This window comes from Aquila chrysaetos, chromosome 5, assembly GCF_900496995.4.
Source record: "Aquila chrysaetos chrysaetos chromosome 5, bAquChr1.4, whole genome shotgun sequence".
Taxonomy (NCBI): domain Eukaryota; kingdom Metazoa; phylum Chordata; class Aves; order Accipitriformes; family Accipitridae; genus Aquila; species Aquila chrysaetos.
Genome location: NC_044008.1, coordinates 67,382,520 through 67,397,768, shown reverse-complemented (window position 1 = coordinate 67,397,768; position 15,249 = coordinate 67,382,520). Strand labels below are relative to the sequence as shown.

Genomic DNA, 15,249 nt, shown 5'->3' with positions numbered 1-15,249 from the left:
AGCTGCTCGAAGCCCTCCAAGGCGCGGGAGACCCAGCAGGTAGAGGGGAGGATGCCTGTGACCGTGGCCCAGGGGCAATCGGGGCCTGCCAGGGGCTGAAGGGCGGTCGTCTCCATTAGCTGTGCGCTGGAGGCTGCTGCAACACGCCGGGCACAGGATCCGGGGAAAAGCCTCGGTCCCCAGTGAGCCACGCACAGGCGCGACAGAGCTGTCCCCGGGATGGCATCCCAGGCGGCAGCAGCGCTCGCTCTCCCAACCCCATCTCTGGGACTGGAGAGGTTTCATTATGCCAGTCCTCTTGGTTAATTAGCTGTGGTTTAAGTTTTTCATAGGTGGGCTATGAAACATTACGTCCACATGTAGAGGGGCCCTGGTACTGGGGAAGGGAGATGTTCTGCTGGGCGTGACAGTGGGACAAGGATGTGGGCGTCCCTGTGGGATGACCGTGGGCAAGTCGCTCTGCCTTCACAGGGCTTCTCTGTAAATCATGACCTCTCAGAAGCAGTGAGGTCTGTGCCAGGACACACACCGCTTCTCAGTGCCTCCCTGGCTGGTGCTGAGGTCTCTGGTGCCACTTTTCTACAAAAAAACCATCGCGGCGAACATTCACGTGCCGAACCAAGGGCTGCTCTTTCCATCCCCAAAATACCAGAAAGATCCTAAACGTTTTTCCATCGCAACTCTTTTCTCTCCCTTCCCTCTGCCTCCCCCTCCCCCCAGTTAGACCATTTTACTCCAGCCTCACCTCCAGAGCAGACGCCAGCCCTGTCCCCGCGCTCTCCCACGTCCCCCCCCAGGAGAAGAGCTCCGTGTGATCCCTCCTGTTCTGTTCCACATCATGTAGCACATCCCATCAAACCGCCGCGAGATGCTCCCGCTTAATTTGTGTACACAAACAATCAGGGAGAATCAAGATGCCGCCTGCGAGAGCCGCACACCAGTGACAGCCGCGCTGGCCCGCGGGGGGGGGGGATCAGCTGCGAGACCGTGATGTGCCTAATTGGTGCTGGCTGCTGCAGTTTGCTCAGGTCTTGATTGATGTAAAGCTGCGGCGCAAACACTTAAACCAAGGACACCGAACGAGAGAGCAAAACATTTTAAAACGAAAAGCGGCACTTACTCGTTGAGGATATAATTAGCCGTATTTGTCTTTAGGGCCTTTCGCTAAGCGAGGCTCGGCACCGGGGAAAACAAGCCGACCCGCTAAGTGCTCTGGAAAGAGCAAACCTGCCGCCCTCGCGTCTCACGAGCCCCATGAGGGCTCTCCCCGGTTGTGGCAACGCGGCCGGGATTCGGCTGGCCCCGCGTCGGGGGGCGGCTGGCGGGGGCTGCGCGAACATCCTCGGCCTCGCACCCTGGAAGAGCGGCACCCTCCCGTGGTTTTTCGGCCTAATAAATGCATATAAAGGACAGGGTGCCTGCCTTCCTCCCTCACCCACGCTTGAGACGACGGCGGTTCCATCCAGCGCAGACCCTCGCAAACACGACTCGCTCCACGAGTTTGCGCCCGCTACGGCCTAACAGCATTCCAGCGGTGCGGAAAAACCTCTTTCACCGGCGCGTAACCCCAACTTCACCTGAAATCGCTTCCAAGCGAGGAACTTTTTAAAATACACGGCTCAATTCGAGCCGATTTTGGGAGGAGAGCCTCCCCTCGCACACGAGCGTGACCCCCCACGGCCCCGGGGCACCCGCCGAGTCCCTGAGGCGAACAAGGGGGTCCGGGGACCGGGGGGGGGACGGGGGGGGGGGGCTGCTCCCTCTCCCCCCCCGCCCCGGGGCCGGTGCGCGCTCAGAGCAATTCCCTGCCACCATCTGGTGGGGGAAAGGGGGAATTACAGCCGAGGACATTTTGTAAAAGGAAAGGGCTTTCTCCCATTTCCTACCGCCAGGAAGGCTGTAACCCTTGAAAAGCGATTTAAGCGCCCCCCCCCCCCCCCCCCCCCCTTTTTTTTTTTACGAGGTGGGAAGGGACACAGCGTTGCTTCTGCTCCTCGGGGCTGCCCAACTAATGCTCTTTATTTTGTCCCGATGCACAACAAACACAGGGGAACGTGGGCCAGACCAGCTAATACTTGTTTTGATTGCTACCCAAGGGACTGAGAATTGCTCATACAAGTGGTTCTGCAAAGAGGACTTGCCTGGGTCTTAGGCGGAACGTCCAGCTTTTTCTGAGAAGAAATTTCAATATATGGAACTGTGTAAATGAGAGAAAAATGTTAGTCTGCAACACTTGGAAAGCACAGCATTGGTCAGCATCACTATTCCTCTTCCTATGAACTCTTTGGGCTGCCCAGTGCTCACTTGCACCCAGGTAACCACCGACCCACCCTGCAGAACGTGCAGGTCTGATGCAGATTTCTTTCCTGGATAGAATAGATTGCAGGAGCTCAGAGATCTGCATGCTGCAGGACTTGAAGCCTTTGCAAAGAGGATTTACAGTACTTTGCGTTTTAATTGCCAGCTCAACCGACAGGGGACAAGCATGCAGAACTTTGCTTGATACAAAGGCTTTTCACAATCAAAAGCCTGCATTTAGGAGCCTAAACTAGTCTGTAAACACCCAAGTTTGTGCCCTGCTTGTTTCCAGTGCTGAGTATCCAGGTGGCCTTCAGGAAAGACAGCGTAAGCTCCGGAATGCTCATACCTTAATAAGACAGGGCTGCTTGTCCAGGTAGGCAAAGAGAGGAAGAGTGGGGTTTGTTCTCCGGACACAGTCGTGCCACAAGCAGCGAAAGGGCAGTGCCTCTCCCCCTCCGAGCCTCCGAAAAGCAGGCTGGCTTCTGGTGCCGAAGGTGCCGGGCAGAGGCTGGCTGCTCTGGCTAAGGCAGGGCCAGCAGCAGCTCCGGCAAAGCAGGAATCTCCACTCTATGCAGCATCTTCCCCGCTTTCCATTACAGCTCTGCTCATCCCTGTTAAGGCCTTGGCCCTTAATCACAGGGCAGCAAAATCCAACGTTGCCTGAGCTGCTAGAACCCCCGGTGTCCCTTGTGTTACAACCTTGTAACCGGTGGGGAGAAGCTGAGAGGCTGATAAGCGATTTCCTTGGTTTGCAGACCACGAACTTCTGGCCTCTGCCATGACGCGCAGTAAAAAAACTGGATAAATCCTTTAACTTGGTATTTCTTCTCTCTCAGGTCCCATATAGGACAGAAGTCAGACACACAACTGATGCCTCTGTGGTCCTACCACCATGAAACAGGAAAGCATTTTTAAGAATCTATCAATCACTTGTTATGCCAGGTGGAACACTGCAATTTAAATGCCCTGCATTGACAAGAATACAAAGAAGAACGCCATTTGGAAAAGGTGATATCTGGCCTCCTAGCCTTGGTGAAGCTCCAAGTGGAAAAGGAGACTTCTTCAACTATTCCCTCCAGGCTCGCTTCAGAAAAGTTCCCCTTTCCTCTCAGCTAGAGACAGTGTCCACAGTGGTAAATCTCCAATGTCTTAGAAATCCTGGATTCTACAAAACAGGTAAAATTGAACTATAAGGTGATAAAGATCACTATCTTCACGTGGAGGCATCTATACCAGAAGACATGAGCTCTTACCTACATACTAGATCCCATTATTTTTTGGATACTTCCTCTTCCCTTCCCTCTTCCTCCTGCCCCAGCATCTAGGGACAAAAGCTAAACTTATTTACTTACACTGTGCCTTAAATTTCATATTATGAGGGTTTAGTGCTTTGTGCTTAATCTCCAGTAAATGATGAACAAATAGTGTTCTGCTGCAGACAAGGCATTAAGCTTTATTCTGCATCAACCCCAGTTTTAGTCTCTAATGGTCTGTGCTTGAAAGCAACACCAAGGGGTGTCCGAGGCCCCGTGCTGGGCTGGAGTCACTGGTTTGCTTTGCTGGTCCCAAGTGCTCAACTTCACGTCTTGCAGCTGTGTTGCAGAAAAGCCCCAGGAAATGGTGTTTTTCAAAGATGCTGAAGCACCCTGGGGAAATAACTTTGAAACTGCTTCCAACTGCACTCCCATCTGGGTTATTGTGTGACCCATAATTCACAAACCAATAGGCAGCAAAAGCTTAAAAAACAGTTCAGGGAGACAGAACCAAAACATGTAGTAACCACACTAACGAGCAAGAAATAAAGGCTATTAGACTAATACAGTAAGCTGGACATAGCTTTAGAACCACCTTACTACATGCTTATGTTTACATATTGATGCTATAAAGAAAACCATCACTGAGCCAGAGCTATCAGGGAAAACCAATTTGTTGCCTCTTTTTTTTTTTTTTTTGTAATTTGAGCAATTTCTAGCTATTTCAGAAATGAAACTCACCTACAAATCAACTAGATCCTTGTACGCTTCCTTCTAGCCCTCTCCCTGGGCCCTCTGCCCTCCTCACCAGCTTGCCTTTTCACCTCCTGCATCCTACCTTTGATGCTGCACGCTCAGACACATTGGGAAAGCGCAGCTCTCCCCATCCTGATAGGTTTTCGGAAACTATTCAGCAATAAAAGCATCCCAAGGTAATCAGTCAGAGCTATTGGCCAATTACCACTCTTCCTACAAGCTGTTCCTTCCAAATGCATGATCATCCCAGAAAAGAGGGAGGCGAGGGCTGCTTAGCTATGGGGACTAATGTCTGTCCCCTCGTATGTATTTCAGATATTTTATGCTTGTGCTGAATCTCCCACTGAGCACAGGGATTGTATTTCTAAGTAGGCAACCTATATACTTCACACTGGTAGAAGCTGCAATTCTTTACCTGCAGCATAATCATCTCCTCTGCCTTTATCGGAAGTTTCCTGTCATCTGTAGGGAGAGAAGAGATGGGAAGGAGACAGACAAGTGCCAAGAAAAGGCAGGAAAAGTGAGTCCCACTTGAAATCAGATAAAATAATGAAAAATCTGGGTTTTTTTCCTGCTCCTGTGGGATACGGACAGTGAAACATAATTGTAAACCATGAATACTGTAGTCGAAACAAGGAGACCTACTGCAAAAACGGAGTCTGCTCCTTTCCAACACCACCAGTAACACAGGTTTTTAGTCTGCTTGAACACATTTTTTCAGTGTAAATTAAGAATAAATTAAGCGGGCAAAGGATCCAGGAGATAAAACTACAGAGAAATTATAGAGGAATCTGCCACAGTTTTGAATATTATCAAGTCCACTCCCCTGAACAAAACAAACATTTACAACAATGAACTATTTCATTAACTCAGGACAGACTACAGGCAGCTAGCAGATGGGGGGAGATTTCTCATCAAGAGTCAGCAGCCTCACAGCTAGTTCAAGGCAAGCCACCTTTACTAATAATAATATTTATTGAAAGCAAAGCAATCTTCCAGCTTATTGTGTTTTATAACATTTTAATAACCCTGAAATCATGACTGCACTGGGACCACGTTTTCATCAGAGAAAATTTACAAGCAACTTGTTTCCAATGCATCTGACAGTAAAAAACAAACACCGGGGGCACACACAGGACAAAGTGTCATATTCATTTCTAATGAAACATTTTCATTAGAGAGAAGAAAACGGTGGGAGCGCGAGGGATTTAAAATGGTCAACTTGACTGTCTTTGCACAGGCTGGATTGGCCGTTAGAGGATGGAGTCTGGCAACTTGCAGCAAGCAATAGTTAACCTGAGAGATTGGGTGTATCCGCTGGAGGAAGACACCTAGACCCCACTAGAACATGGGCACGTTAGTAGTCCGTCCTCCCTCAGGAAAGCTACAATGTGGATGAGAGTTGGAGGTGCCTCTCCCGAATTCCAAGAGCACGCGTGTATTACTGGAAGAGACCCCTTGGGAACGAGGGGGAATGTGAGAGGACAAAAGTTAGGCTGCTCCCGTAGACGTTAAGGTTTCACGGGTACGTTACCACCTTCGAAGCAACGCAAGGACCTGGGTGAAAGAGTCCAAGAGACCTGCAGGGAGCTAAAATCGTCCTGTGCGGTCCGTGGACGGGCCCGTGGTCTCCTTCGAATTCCCGCTAAAGATAACATCGTGAATCACAGACATTTCCAGACATTTACGGAGCTGTCGTTTACCTTGGGGTTTTGCGGGGAACGCCAGGCATCCGTACAGTTTACATACAGAGTTCGTGTGAGCTCAATATCCGATTTTTCAGAACTCCCCTTCCCTGAAACTGGCTACGCAGGACTTGAGCAGAGATTGTACATTCAGCATCAATACAGTGATACAATTAGTACACCTGTCATTTGTACAATGCGTGAACTCTAACAGACATTTAGCAGCAGTTCATATACAACGTTAGGAGATGATCCTACAGGTCACCATGGCAATCTTTGATCTGGTATCACAGGTATGCTCCACACTATAGCTGCCCATAACCCAAATCCTAAAGGGTTTTTCAATTCCATTTCCAGACTCTTCCAACTCCAATAATTCTTAACATATACAGATATCCATATACATTTTTTAATTAAAATGCTCCTTCACATACACAATCATATATTGAATTATCAAGAACAATAATATATTTCTGGAGCAGAATAGCAAAATGATCTGCTCTGCCAGTGCCACCCACAAACTAGACAAGTAACTAAGAAGAAGTTTGACAGTTTCAGACCACTTAGGAAACAGTTCTCTTGGCCTAAAGACAGGGGAGCCATGCAGTGAAAGTGCTATGGAGGATACAGTAAATGCAATATACAGAAAAACACAAACTGTTAAAAATGTTTTCTTGTAAAGATTCTGGAGCCATAAGGAGAATCTGTATCATCAGGAGCTATCTTTACCATTTCAGAAATACTGGATAGCATTAAAGCAGAAAAAGAATATGACACTGAAAAAGAGCTACACAAACACTAGAAGACTGATTTTGGCCAAAAGCTACATTTCCTTTAATATACCAGGGTGGGATACTAAATTTTAAGAGTGCATCTGATTTACAAAAAGCCATCTCAGCCAACCTTATGGAAGACAAAAACTCCTTAGCTAAAACATCCGACTCCGTAACGGACTTTGATGTCTAGGCAAACAAAAGCCAGAGACACTGAAACCGAAAGCCCTCCTTGCTAAGGAAAAAAAAAATGCAAACAAAACACAAATCAAATGAAAAACCAAGGAAGGAAAAGAAAAGAGAAGGCAACTCTCTAAGAGTTTTGTTACAAACACCTGGAAGAGAAGAAAAAAAAAACAAAGATGGGAGAGGAAGCAGTTCACAGTAAAAAACAACCGTGGCAAACAGCTGTGCAACTTCAGGGTGGTATCAATAACAAAATTAGCAGAACAGGCTTCAGACTGGGTACTTTAGCTATTTAGAGAACAGAATTCTGTTACCCCCAAATCTACATTTGATAATTTTTAACTGTATCACATCTGCTAGCAAACTGCAAACTCTCAAGAGTTGCTTGGGTCCCCCCCTGCCCCATGGGTCTGTCTTATTAAATGTACAGTTTATGGCAGATAACCCTAGTGACAGCAAAGATGGGCTACAGCCGCAGCGCAGGTAGTTGTTCAGGGCTATGAACTGCTTTCTTATTAATCCAGTTCTTCACGTTAGGTATTTTCCTTCTCAAATGGATTAGTGGAATGAGTTTTACTGTACAAACTCGTAACCACTGGAGACCTGGGGCCAGACCTGCCATAAATCACGCTTTCAGTACAAATCACCTCAGTGCCACTAAGAGGTAAAGAACTGGTTTGATGGAGGTGGAAGGAGGACTTAAGCTCATCTTCAGACAAGGGAGATGGAGCAAGTTTGGGTCCCTCCATGAACCTTCTGCAGTTCACCTCCTATGCCTGGTGTTAGCCGCTGCAAGTATCTTCCTTAATTGCAAAACCTGAAAGGCCAAACATGAAAATATTTTGGCATTTCTACCCTATTGTATTTACGGGCTATCTGCCCACCTCAGAAAATCTAGTGGAACTGGCAATTTAGAGCTAGAGACATCCAGGTCCAGAAAACGGGAGGCTGCGGGGTGACTGAATGGTAGAGCTAGAGAGAAGCCTTCAGCCTCACAATATTCAGTGCTAACAGTTCATCTACTGCGTTATATAAAGACACGAACAAATGAGAAAAACATAATTCTAACAAAAAAAATGATTACTGCTTTTTATAAAGCACTCTTTTGGATGCGATATGCAAAGCGTTCATGGTACAAGCTTATGAGAATGCCATCACCAACAAGCACAGATTCACAGTGTGTGACTACACTTACAGGAGTGATTTGCCTGGCTGTACACTTAATTCTCATTAATACTGAAAAAGTTAAACTTCTTCCATGAAATACCTTAACAGATTTAACTATATGGGTTTTTTTTAGTATCCCCTGCATAAAAGAAAAATACACATTATTTGAACAGCCAAGAAAAAACTGCAATTTATTAAGTTTCAAAGAATCTTCGTACTCTTGAAAGCAACTTTCGGTGCATGTTCTTTAACAATCACATTCTATGAGGAGAATAAACATTAAAAGCCACAATTGTTTTTTTTTTAATCTCAGAGTTACAGACATCTTTAATCCAAAAGGAAAGGCAAAAAAAAAAAAAAAAGTCCCAAAAACAAAATCCCACCCCCCAACCTTTAAACAGAAATTTTCGTTCCCAATTTTAAAATATCAGGAGTTTTTCTACAACTCAATGCTAAACTTCAGCATGGAAAATTGTATGTAAACACGCACATACACACATACATATTTTATATAACTCTGTGTGTGTATATATATATAAAATATATACGTAGGAGGCGTGTAATGGCAATGAGATGTAATTACTCTGAGGAAAGGTTATTCAGCTAAATACACTACTAAAACTTGAGAAAAAAAACAAGTCTTGAACCCAGTTTGTGCATAGTTCATGATCCTCTATAAAACCAGCTTTTGTTAATTTGCAATCTTGCAGGACCCTTTAAATCTGATAAAACCATTAAAAAGCTAATCTTCAAAAAAAAAAAAAAAAAAAAGTGTAATGCACAAGTTTCCTGATCCAAGCAGGCAGGGAGCACAATGTTCATATAATTTTTAAAACATACTTGAAGTGTATGTTAATCCATTGTCTTTCTTCCTTTCAAAACAATCAAAAACATTGATCTTTTTTTAAACATAAAGCGATTTTTTAATATATAAAGCACTCTTCAAACATCTATTTCTTTTGAGTCCATTATTTGGTAAATATGTAACTGCTACACATTAGATTAGGTATTTTCTTCTTTCTTACTGTCTTTTTTTTATTTTATTTTGTTTTTTAATAATATCTTCAGTGCTAGGAGTTGGGTTTTAAAAATACATGAAATGGTGTGGAGTTGCTCCTCGGGAAACCCGGCTTTCCTGAGACATCTTCCACCATGTGCAAGATAGTGATCACAAAGTTTTCGCCACTTTGACGAAGAGGAGGAAAACAACAACAAAAATAGTACACAGCAATGGCCAAAGAAAAGAATAATACAACAACACTGTTCAATCCCAGAGCTCTGAAGTAGCATATCTTCATTCTGAAAATAGTTTTCTTTACGATGGAAGTCTCTTTTTTTTTCTTTTTTTTTTTTTTTTTAATTCCTTTTTTATTTTAAAGTTTGAAGGAGAAAAAAAGGTCTGTAAACAGGTGGGAGCCAAAACTCCTGGCTCCTCCAAAAGCAGTCAAAACCTATGTCCAAGTGCTTGTTTCTGTTCCTGCTTGCAAGGGAACTATCAACTCTTTACAATTATCTATGGCCACAGTTCAACAAGAGTATTTTTTTTAAACTTTATATTCCGAATGGAAAAATGGTGCAATACTCCGGTAATAATTTTCTTGCATTAGTCCACAATAAAAAGCCGCTAAAGGTAGATATACATATTATTCTCCAGAGATACACACTGTAATTTTTAAAATGCGTAAGAGTCCTTGAGTAAACATTTACACGTGAATTGTCGCCGGCCCCTTCTATCAGTTTCTTTCTTTTTTTTCTTTTTTTTCTTTTTTTTTTTTTCTTTTTAACATTATAAGATTAGCTACAAGAAGGGCTGCGGACACTCAGTGCAAAGTTAGAAGCTAATAACAATTAAACATTTGACCAATGAGCAAATAAAAAGCATATACTGAATAAAAGGAAAAAATTCACACTTTTAGTTAAACCACACATGGGCACACACATACACGCACACATACATACACACAAGCACACTCACACACATACATCTGTTCCAACAAAAACATATAGTCTGAACTTTAAAAAAAAAAAAATCTTAGAGCCTGTTTTTTGTGTACTGATGCTGACCTGGAAGTGTAATAATTAGACTTAGAAAGTGTTCACATTTTGTTATTGGCCTGCTGGATTCAAGTATTTGCATGTTGATATGTTTTTTTTTTTTTGTGGGTTTTTTTTGTTTATTTTTTTTTTATTTTTTTGTTTTTTACTTTTTATATTTTTGGGATTAAAAAAATGACATGAAAAAGTAATGAAACAAGGGTAATGTGCATAGGCAGATCCATGGGAGTAGTGGACACAGAGATACCCCAACCCTGCCCTCCCTCCCCCCCGCTCAACCTGTACAGTCAATAGTTACCATTCAGATTCATTACTTTTCTGTACCAATGGTAAATATCACACTTCACCCTTTTCTGATTATTGGGTCCGCCTCTGGTAATGTGCATAATAGTCACAGGCTCATTTTAAATAGGCTTTCATTTCCCCCTTCCCCACCCCAGTTGATAAAATAACCCTTTCCAGCCCAAATTCTGAAAAGTGCCCTTCATGATAGACCTATTCTAAGCAGCTTTTATACTTTGTTTTGAAAATCACCATACAAACATAAAAAGACAACATAAAACAAAAAGCCATGAAAAAAAATAAAACCTGTCATTAGCATGTGACACTGACCAAAAGTAGCCCATACTGTTTCATGAACAGTTCACAAGGACTTCTGCAGTTTCATATTCGATATTGTGGACAGAGGTACTAAAAAGGGCTGCCAGTCTGATCTGTTAAAGCTGGATTCTTCATCAAGCCCGGGACTGGAAAGGGTTACAATTTTTATTTTTCCTTTAGTGCTGATGATTGTTATTTCCATTTTGTTTCTCTTGTTTCCTAGATGGACTCCCCACTGAGAAGATCACCCGGAAGAAGAGTATTCAAAGGTGTCGGGCTTCCGATCACTCTGCCGTCGTCGGTGCTCGGGGGTCCCCAAAGGCTGCTGGAGTACTGAGGCACCCCACCCCACAGCAGGTCGCTGCTCCCCTTGCCCCCCAGGCAGGGAGCGTTCCAGTGGCCGGCGTCGTTGCGCACCAAGCCGTGAGAGCTGCTGGAGGAGCCCAGGCGAGTCTGGTTGGTTCCAGTGTTGGACTGCCAGCTGGAGGTGGGCGGCAGTGGCTGGCCTTGTGCTAAGAAACGGTTGACTTCTTCTTCACCAGCAAACTCGGCCAGGATGGTAGTGTTTCCCAGGACACACCTGAGGGCGAAAACAAAAGGTGCAGCAACATGAAACAAGGGGTGCAAAGGGTACCTCTGGAAGTATCTGAGATGGATATCAATCCATGTTCCCCCAAGTCGAAGTCGAGGTGAAGAGTTATGCCACATCTGCTCGCTTTTAGCAATCCCAGGCTCTTAAACAAAGACTTCTCTGTCCTATTTTCTATCTACCTTTCTACATCCATAGGCAAACACACAAAGTCGTATGTGTGGACACCACCTCATTTAACTAACATGCATCACAGGAGGCTGTACTCTAGGCATAAAGATACAAGCATACCAGCATTATCAGTAACAAATGATGCCAATAATGACAAATTTATTATAAAACATTTTCAAAAACCGTTCTCTTCACATTAATTTCTCATCAAAGAATATATCCTGCAGCAGATTCAATCATTTGCTGTGTACTTTAAAATCAACTAACCAGGAAAAGAAGTCTCTCTCTCTCTCTTTTTTTCTTTTTTAAATCTGCCAGATATAGGAGCAGAATAAAACTCAGACACCTTCCACCTCAGGATGTCTACAGCCATCACACTTGATGGTAACTTTTTAGTTACAGCAAAGGCTGAAATGCTGTTTCTGAGGCCATGCTCAAGCACCTGATAACACTGCCTCCTTTCCCTACTTTTATTTTTGCATAAATGTTGTAGCTTTTATTAGTTCTGAGCACTGGGACCTGTAGTAATTACAGCATTTTGCTTTACTAAAAAGATAAGATAGAAAATACAGATCCAACAATGCATCATATAATGTAGCAAAGCAAGCTCCAGACCACAAGGTGTGTAATTGCTCCTGCTTTTTTAATATTCTCAGAAGGCTTGGAGACTCAGAAAGATTAGAGAATCCTTCTTTTTTCACATGTAACGGACAAGTATGCTTTCATACCTTTAAAGGTCTTATCCCATCACAATGTTTGAAATTAACTCATCAATGTACGGTTCAACTCTTCCGTGTCTAGTGCTTATTCCTGCTTTTATTTAAAGATATACTTGAAACCCACTGGCTGTGTTGGGAACACATATTCAACATCTGTACTCTGACGTCCATCTGACAGATGGACCACTTGGTGGATAAAGAATTGGCTGGATGGTCGCACTCAAAGAGTTGCAGTCAATGGCTCGATGTCCAAGTGGAGAGCAGTGACGAGTGGCGTTCCTCAGGGGTCGGTCTTGGGACCGGCGCTGTTTAACATCTTTGTCGGCGACACGGGCAGCGGGATTGAGCGCACCCTCAGCAAGTTTGCCAACGCAACCAAGCTGTGCGGTGCGGCCAACATGCTGGAGGGAAGGGATGCCATCTAGAGGGACCTTGGGAGGCTTGAGAGGTGGGCCTGTGTGAACCTCATGAAGTTTAACAAGGCCAAGTGCAAGGTCCTGCACATGGGTCAGGGCAATCCCAAGCACAAATACTGGCTGGGCGGAGAATGGATTGAGAACAGGCCTGACGGGAAGGACTTGGGGGTGTTGGTTGACGAGAAGCTCAGCATGACCCGGCAATGTGCGTTTGCAGCCCAGAAAGCCAACTGTATTCTGGGCTGCATCAAAAGAAGCATGACCAGCAGGTCGAGGGAGGTGATTCTCCCCCTCTACTCTGCTCTCGTGAGACCCCACCTGCAGTACTGCGTTCAGCTCTGGGGCCACCAACATAAGGACACGGACCTGTGGGAGCAAGTCCAGAGGAGGGACACGAAGATGATCAGAGGGCTAGGGGACCTCTCCTGTGAAGACAGGCTGAGAGAGTTGGGGTTGTTCAGCCTGGAGAAAAGGCGGCTCCAGGGAGACCTTACAGCAGCCTTCCAGTACCTAAAGGGGGCCTACAAGAAGGCTGGAGAGGGACTTTTTACAAGGCCATGTAGTGATAAGACAAGGGGTAATGGCTTTAAACTGAAAGAGGGTAGATTTAGATTAGATGTAAGGAAGAAGTTCTTCACTGTGGGGGTGGTGAGGCACTGGAACAAGCTGCCCGGAGAAGCTGTGGATGCCTCATCCCTGAAGTGTTCAAGGCCGGGTTGGATGGGGCTTTGAGCAACCTGGTCTAGTGGAAGGTGTCCCTGCCCATGGCAGGGGCTTTGGAATTAGATGATCTTTAAGGTCCCTTCCAACCCAACCATTCTATGATTCTGTGATATTTAAAATAAGTGCTTATCTTTAAACTCACATATTAATTTTGCCTTTGGCATTATTTCTTTTACCTGATGCCCACATCTAAACCGATGTAACTAAGATGGGTCAATTTTTCATCTCCAATTGTTCTGAATGCTGCTTCGTAATATTTAATCAAGGTGTGGTCAACAGTTAAAAAAGCAACATGGTCATTAATGTAATTATTACTACAATTCCTGCTAATCAGGTTCATAATGGGAAAGTAGTTGCAACTTTACATATGGAGTAACCATTGCTCCTAAATTTCTAAGTATAGGGAAGGTAATCAGGCCAGTAGTACAGCTAGTTCCAAACAATGTTTCTGCTATGATCAGTATTTTTCATTATACTCACGCTATAACCTGTTGATAAAGAAAACTGCTTTCCAACTCTAAGCACCCAAGTATTCTTTTGAAACATCAGTCTCTATATTCTTAATCCTCCCTGATGTCACTGATTTTATCACTCAAATTCTCCAGCTCTTGCGTAGTATGCCAATTAGTCCCATGGATTTTAAAACACCTAAAAAGCACATTTTGTTGTCGTACATTTCTTTCAATTTCTTTCATAACTCCTTTACAAAAGACGACCACCATGAACACATTCTTATTTATCATTGTTTTGTCCTTTCTGTTGTTTTCTAAAGCTAAAACCTTGTCTCATGCTCCCTCTGCGCTTCCTTTGGCATCCTTATCACATCTTACAAATTCTTTGCAGCCTTATAGGTGACAAATCTTTACTGAGCACATTATTAACAGTGAATATCTATTACCAAGTTTTGTAAAGACCTCTTATTTGGTAGTATATGAGTATCTAGCCCCCAATTATTTTTTCCCTCTCATTAGGTAATTTTCAAAATCAGATTAAACTAATTAGTGATCAGTTCCAAGTCCTAGCAAATAAATGCCTAAGAAAATGGTTTCTGAGATAAAACTGGCTTCATAACAAAGGAAAGAGAGAGCAGAAACGTACATATGCAGAGACTTTTGGGCCTTGGCTGCTTCTTCCTTGGAACTGTATCGGACCACAGCATTCCCTTGCGTCAGGTTCAAGTGGAATGTTATTAGAGGGCCATGTTGCAAACACAGTGTCCGCAGTGTGGAACCATCAATCTGTTAAGAGGGAAAGGGGGGGAAAGGTTATCTGTATTTTTGTGATTATACTTTAAATGCTTGTTAACTAAACAAGTTTAAAAGCTAAAGAGTAAATACTGGGGGCAGGGGGGGAAGGGAGTTTTTCTTCCATAAGAATTTAATTATAGACTTATCACTGTCTTCATTGAGTGAGACATCCTGTCTTTTTAAGATTTCCCTACAGTCCAGTGCACAAAATTTCCCAATTTAGGTGGTACAAATTATATATATCATAAGAAGTCCACAGAAGTCCAGAAATAAGTCAAAGGAAAACCACATTGTTCATAAATATAACTAAATTTTCCCCAAGATTAATTTGGAAGTCTACATTGAAGGCTTTCTGGCTTATGTTCTTCCTTGTGAATGACACTACGTGGAGGACTAGAGGATTTGACAGACTTAAGGAGAAAACCCAAAACCAAACCCATAGGAAAAGCAGATTTTACATCTCTGTATCTGCTTTAAAACATCATTCACCTCCAAACTTACACATACATAAATGGTGCACACTGAATGACTAATTACAGCCTTAAAAGTTCATACTTGATTTGACAGCAGTTTGAAAACTTAACAAATTCCCTGTAGAAAACAGACAC

At 43.8% G+C, this 15,249-nt stretch overlaps 1 protein-coding gene across 10 annotated transcripts in view; it reads right to left on the bottom strand.

Moving 5' to 3' along the window:
- Positions 1–5,313: 5,313 nt before the first annotated feature.
- TNRC6C (trinucleotide repeat containing adaptor 6C) overlaps positions 5,314–15,249 on the bottom strand; it is a 115,634-nt gene continuing 105,698 nt past the window's right edge. For 9 of the 10 annotated variants that reach the window (XM_030013865.2, XM_030013867.2, XM_030013872.2 and 6 more), the window contains 2 exons: positions 14,493–14,632; positions 8,286–11,356 (listed from right to left, as the gene is read on the bottom strand). In XM_030013865.2, coding sequence (XP_029869725.1) covers positions 10,996–11,356; positions 14,493–14,632 — 501 coding nt within the window. In that variant the 3' untranslated portion in view covers positions 8,286–10,995. Of the gene's footprint in view, positions 11,357–14,492; positions 14,633–15,249 lie in introns of all 10 variants that reach the window. The other variant, XM_030013869.2, reaches the window with a different exon arrangement.